The sequence below is a fragment of the Phalacrocorax carbo genome, chromosome 3 (assembly GCF_963921805.1).
Source record: "Phalacrocorax carbo chromosome 3, bPhaCar2.1, whole genome shotgun sequence".
Lineage (NCBI taxonomy): Eukaryota > Metazoa > Chordata > Aves > Suliformes > Phalacrocoracidae > Phalacrocorax > Phalacrocorax carbo.
The window spans coordinates 126,037,449-126,043,457 of NC_087515.1; the positions used below are offsets into that span (position 1 = coordinate 126,037,449).

General features: G+C 50.1%; 1 protein-coding gene across 1 annotated transcript; it reads left to right on the forward strand.

The window, feature by feature from the left end:
- The first annotated feature begins 4,087 nt into the window (after positions 1–4,087).
- Positions 4,088–5,521, forward strand: LOC135312909 (cygnin). Its single transcript, XM_064448654.1, has 2 exons — positions 4,088–4,145; positions 5,388–5,521. Exons 1-2 carry the CDS (start codon positions 4,088–4,090, stop codon positions 5,519–5,521), a joined length of 192 nt encoding a protein of 63 aa, XP_064304724.1.
- The last annotated feature ends 488 nt before the right edge of the window (positions 5,522–6,009 follow it).

Here is a 6,009-nt window from a genome sequence, read left to right on the forward strand (position 1 = left end):
CCCCGACCCGCTGGTCCCACTCACAAAGGCGCTTGGCAGCCAGGTCCATGCTCCAATGGGCTTCTCCTCGCTGCTCGCCGGCCGCTTTCACCAACCCGGACACGCGGGGGCAATTCCCCCTGCCCCAGATCCGGCTGCTCAGACTCTGCCGCCAGCATGTGCAGAGCTGCCGGGCACAGCTCTGCTCGACCCAGCGCCAGCTGGGACTGCTGGCGGCAGAGCGGCCCCCCAGAGGTGCAGGAGTTAAGGCTGGCTGCCGGGCTGATAAGCACTGTCTGCAAGGCACAGACACAATGGCCAATACCGGGACATCAGATCCATCACGGGGAATAGTTTTCAGGGTGCATCCATCCCTGTCCGGTGCACTGGCAGTGAGGGTCCTCAAGGGTCTCCCCAAAATGTGGTCCTTCACATTTTCATCCCATGCGTTTGGCTGGGTACTTTGTCTCAGTTTTGTTTTGGTTCCCGCCCCCCCCCCCCCCCCCCCCCCCCCCCCCAGTATTGATCATAGCCTAAAGGAAATGAAGGAAAAATTGTGTATGAACAGGAGTTAATAAATTTCCAGTTACCATGGTGATGGTAGAAGGACATCTCAGAAGGCTGTTCTGAGTCCTGAACTACCCAGGGTCCTCATTAACGAACGGCATAATGGAATAAAGATTGTTCTTACTGAATCTGCAAATAGCAGTCTGAAAGGGACTGCAGCATGTTGGGGGACACTGGTGATTGACATTTTTTTGCAAAAGGCAGGAACAACTGGTGGAGAAGGTGGAACAAGCAATATCTGGCAATGCAGTGATTCTGCAGGAGAGGTGCGGGGCTGCAGTGGGTAACAAGGTGCACATGTCATCCTGTAATGGAAAATGCAGAAAGCATTCTTTTTAAAGAAACCCAACAGGGTTATCACTTGTTAGGCACTTCAATTAATCCATGTATTACTCCAAACTGCTAGACTTGCAGGGAGTGTGCTGTTTACTGCTTAGGGCACCATACTTCAAGATGAGGTGGAATAGTTGGAGGGAGCCTGGTGCTGAGATGGTTAATGGACCAAGAAAATGCAATCTATAACAAAAGTCTGGAAGAACTGAGATTATGGTGATGGGAAAAAAAGTACGTGGGAGCTATGATGCCCCACAAATCTGGAATAAAGAGTGCATAGGAAGGGAATCATATGCTCCCCATGAGTAGGGTAGTCCAGATGAGAAACAGTGGGCTGAAACTGCAGGGGTGACCGTGCAGTGTTTCATGCAGTACACCATCTCTGATGAGTGTCCTGAAGGAGGGGAAGTGATGTGGGGGACGCCAGTTATTGGCCAGTTATTCCCAAAGAGGCTTATCAACTTTCTGAGAGGGATGATTTAGACTTGTAAGGAGCTTTGCCTGGGGGATGTGGAGCAGTGACCCTGAGGATATCTACAGTTCCACACATTTTTGGTAACAACACACAATAAACCATCATGGTTGCATCTTTGTTGGTAAACTGAACAGCACCAGGGCCCACTCCACGGTCCTGAGGCCATAACCTTGCTGCATCCGTAGTGATAAACTCTCTTCCACTCAAAGCAGGATGACTGCATCCCAGTCATCTTGGAAATCATACCTGTCCTATACAGACACATGAAGTGTTGTGGGAAATGTATTTGCAAAAGTGTCAAGTGGCCTTGAAAAAAAGCATGGCCAGGGCTGTCCTAAAAACTTACCGATGGGGACAGCCAGCTTGCTGTGTCAGGCTTCAGCACAGTTTATTTATTAGTATAAGCCAGCCACAGAAGGGTAAATCATGCTATAGAATCATAGAACCATCTAGGTTGGAAAAAACCTTTAAGACCATCGAGTCCAACTGTTAACCCAACACTGCCAACTCTACCGCTAAACCATGTCCCCAAGCACCATGTCTGCACATCTTTTAAATACCTCCAGGGATGGGGACTCAACCACTTGCCTGGGCAGTCTGTTCCAGTGCTCAACCACTCTTTCAGCAAACACATTTTTCCTAATATTCAATCTAAACCTCCCCTGGCACAACTTTAGGCCATTTCCTCTCATCCTATCACTTGCTACTTGGGAAGAGGCTGACGGCCACCTCACTACAACCTCCTTTCAGATAGCTGTAGAGTGATAAGGGCTCCCCTCAGCCCTCTCTTCTCCAGGCTAAACCCCCCCAGCCCCCTCAGCCGCCCCCCAGCACACCTGTGCTCCAGACCCTGCCCCAGCTCCGTTGCTCCCTGCATAGCAGGGACGGATCTAGCCGAATGTCTTCACTCTGACAGTGGTGAATAGCTGATGCTTAGAAGGGTGGAAGAACATGGCAAAAATACAGCAGCGTGTTTTTGGAAACCCGTCCAATTCCAGTAGTCTGAGGTTTGGAGTTTACTGAGTTGGATATGGGTCTGTATCATGTGCTTAATGCCCCTCAATGGTTTTTATGGATTTCATGGGAGTATAGAATAACACAGGGTGGAAGGGAGCTCTGGAGGTCATCTGGTCCAGCCAGCTGCTCAGAGCAGAGCAAACTTAAAAGTTAGATTGACTGCCCTCCTTGCTTTCTGAACGGATTTACAATATTTTCCTCCATGATATCCATGGCGATGAGTTGAAGCATCCCATTGCATGCAGTGTGAAAGAATTATTTATTTGTTCAGTGCATCGTACTTCTGTATGTCATCTCGTACATCTCTGGTTATGAGAAAGGGAAAACCATAGTTCTCTCTTTCTTATAACACTTAGAGTTTTAGCACTGCTGTCACATCTCCCCACATACTTGTCTCCTCCTATGGCGGAAGAGTCTCAGTATAGTTACTGTCTCACTGTCCGAAAATAAGTCCTCAGCTTTCACCATCCTTGCTACCATCCTTTGTACCTCTTCTTGTCTTACTCTACGTGCGCAGAGACACGGACACCAGCAGTGTGCACAGTGTGCAGCATGAAGTTCCCTTGAAACTCTCACAGGTATGCACCGATTTTTGTCAGTGCTCACTCTAGCAAATCCCAAGACTCAGATTTCCTTTCTGACTGCCTCTGGACACTGAGGCGGCTTTTTTTTTAATGCAGTGCTCTTTGGAAGCACCTCTTTCCTGGAAGGTGAAAGTAAGTTTGCCATCTTGTCTTGTCTGCCATCTGCTTACGCTGCCCCTCGGTGCTGAGATCCTTCTGCCTTGCAGACCCCTTGCAGTCAGCTTTCATTTCACTGCTCTGAATAACCTTCTGTTGGCATCAGAGCTCTCATGGCAGCAGGAATCAGGCTATCTTGATGATCCTAGAGGTCTTTTCCAGCCTTAATGATTCTGTGATTCTATTAGTCTATCTCCATCCCAGAAATTAAGCACGCTTGAGACCCCAGAGCTGTCTGGAGGGTTTGTGAGGAAAGGGTGATGATCAAAGTGTCTGCAAGTGGTCGGCTCGTCCAGGCTCCTGGGAAAAGGCTCTCAGCTCCAGTGCTCCTGCCATCAGTGGGGTGAGAGGGGACAACAGAACACGCTACATTGAACGTGGTGTTTGCTGAATTTATCAGAGAGGTTTTGCAGTCGTGGTTCCCAAGAGGATGATACACAGATATCAGGTCCTTCCCAAGACAAGGCTGCTCACACCAGGGCCCTCTCTCAGCTTGTCCAGCCCCTCATGTTGACAGGTCTAGACAATGGAGGGAGAGTTGTTGGTGCATCATGGTCATGGCTCAGCCCTATTGCATGCAGTTGCATCCCTGCCAATGGTTGAGAAAGACCTGAAGCCCTTTGATATTGATCTTGCTGTCTGTGAGGTCCCTCTGCCCCAGCAGATCTATCTACTCACCGTTGGCTCCTGTCACACTCAATGGTTTTCATTTGAATTGGATATTGATACCAGATCTGGGGAGAGCAGAGTTTTGCCAACATAGCCAGGTGCAGGGTGGAGGGGCCAGTGGTTGTGCTGTGCGGTGAACCATGAGCGGTCCCGTGAGCAACAGGACCTCCCCCAGAACCCTCCTCTCTGCTCAGGAAGGCACTATAAATATAAGGATCCCCAGCCTTGCCACTCAGCAACGTCCAGCTCAGGCCCTCTCCAACCCTCCTCTCTCCAGCCTTGCTGAGATCCCAGCTCAACTCCAGCCATGAGGTTCCTCTACCTTGTCTTCGCTGTCTTCCTGCTGGTCTCCTTGGCTGTCCCAGGTAAGAGGGTGAATCTTGTTGGAAGGTGAGCTGAGCAACGGTGGGAGAACTAGAGCGATGAGGGTCAGTGGGCCATACTTTGATAGGCAGCCTGAGCAAATGTGGTCTCCATTGGCTTTAAAGGCTGTGATTTTGTTGCCCACATAAATATGTTTAGTCCTTTGGGTATGCAGATGGGTGCTGATCTCCTGCAAATGCACAGATGACTTGGTTACCTCAGGTTGTCTTAAATGGGGCTCTATGTTCATGTGCAGACAAAACAGTTTTCAAAGGAAAAATCACTTTAAAGTACTGCAAGAGGCACATTTAGGATGTTTTAGACATTTTTGACACCTTCTAGATCAAGGTGAGCTGGGCCCTGGTGTAACTACTTTAGCTATGGAGTACCAAGTGAGTGCTGGATGTCTTTTTCAGAGCCTCCTGGATCATCTGCTCAGATGATGCCACATTTTGTGTCAAACCAGGTCAGGAGTATATCTTCAGGGTGCTGTTCCCTCGCATTTTTAATGTGCAGTGATGACAGATATCTCTCCAATTCTGGTTCTTGCCTCCCTCTTCAATGAACTAAAGGGGACTGGGGGCTCAGAAGGGTTCCCAGCCCAATATCCATGCACTCTGGACACCATTTCCCAGGTATTTTAGGCCAACAGTCTTCCACCCTAGTGCCTAGTGTTTGGCACTTGAAACTCTTTTAACACATGCAGGTCAGATTTCTGGTCACCACAGGAACTGCCACCTGTGAAATCCTTCATATTTTTTGGAACACCAACTCAGTTGTTTGAAACTACTTCGGTGTTGCTTTTGCTGTGTTGCTCTGAGAACACTGATCCTGTCCCTAAAGGAGAGGTGCAAGGCGTCTGTGCAGTCTTGCGTAGGCGAGCACCTTTATGAACTTTGCTGTTGGGGCATCGCTCAATGCGGGCAAGGAACCTGCTCTCCTTGGGAGCGTCTTTCCCAAACTGCACCTGTGTCACCAACTGGCCCTGTAGTCACCAGCTGGGGGCAGAGGGATGCACAAAGGGTTTCTCAGGCTTGCGCTCTTGAGGGCCCCTTCCTGCCCTGGGGCTGGGCTTGGGCAGGAGCATGGACGCGTGGGAGGATGGGGCAGGACCTCCCTACGAGCAGGGTCTCGTCCTTCTGACCACTGCCACGCTTATCCCTGGAGGTGATGGAGGGCACGGCAGTGGGGCACAGAGGCACCTATCCTGACCCAGCCGCTCTCCCTCTGTCTCCCCCTTGCAGGCTACGGGCAGATAAGGAAGCACTGCCCCAAGGTGGGCTACTGCTCCAGCAAGTGCACCAAGGCGGACGTGTGGTCCTTCTCTGCCGACTGCAAGTACTACTGCTGCATCCCGCCCGGCTGGAAGGGGAAATAGGAGCTGAAGAGGAAGCTTCTGGGGAAGAGGAGGCAGCGTGGTGGCCTTGGGAGCAGCTTCTCAACTGTCTAACCCAATTGTCATCCCCTCCTTTCAATAAAGAAAAAGAGAAAAAAAGGAGATGTAGCTCTGGTGTGTGCAGTGTCGTTACTTGTGTCCCCATGATCCCGTGTTAAAACACGTTCTCCAAGCCCAGCCCAAAAGGCCCATTAGCAGCATGTCTCATTGTTCTTTTTGCACAAAATGTGTTGCAAAAGTGCTAAACATATGGAGTTTTCCTCTCTGTTTCCCCCAGTGAATTCAGCCAATGGTGAATGAAAAATTTCTGGTTGGAATATCACCCTCCTGGGTGTCCCTTTCCCCACTGAGCCTCAGAGCAAAGCCCATAGGTCTCATGTGTGGCAGGGAGCCTGGTTCAGAGCTGGGACTCAAAAAATTGGTATCCATCTGAGATCCTGGCAAGACTGTTGCTCCCAGGACTGAGTAAT

Excerpts from the sequence above, each read along its gene's own strand:
- LOC135312909 (XM_064448654.1), top strand. The coding sequence starts at position 4,088 with ATGAGGTTCCTCTACCTTGTCTTCGCTGTCTTCCTGCTGGTCTCCTTG. Across the intron at positions 4,146-5,387 it reads GGTCTCCTTGGCTGTCCCAG|GCTACGGGCAGATAAGGAAG; the intron begins GTAAGAGGGTGA and ends TCCCCCTTGCAG.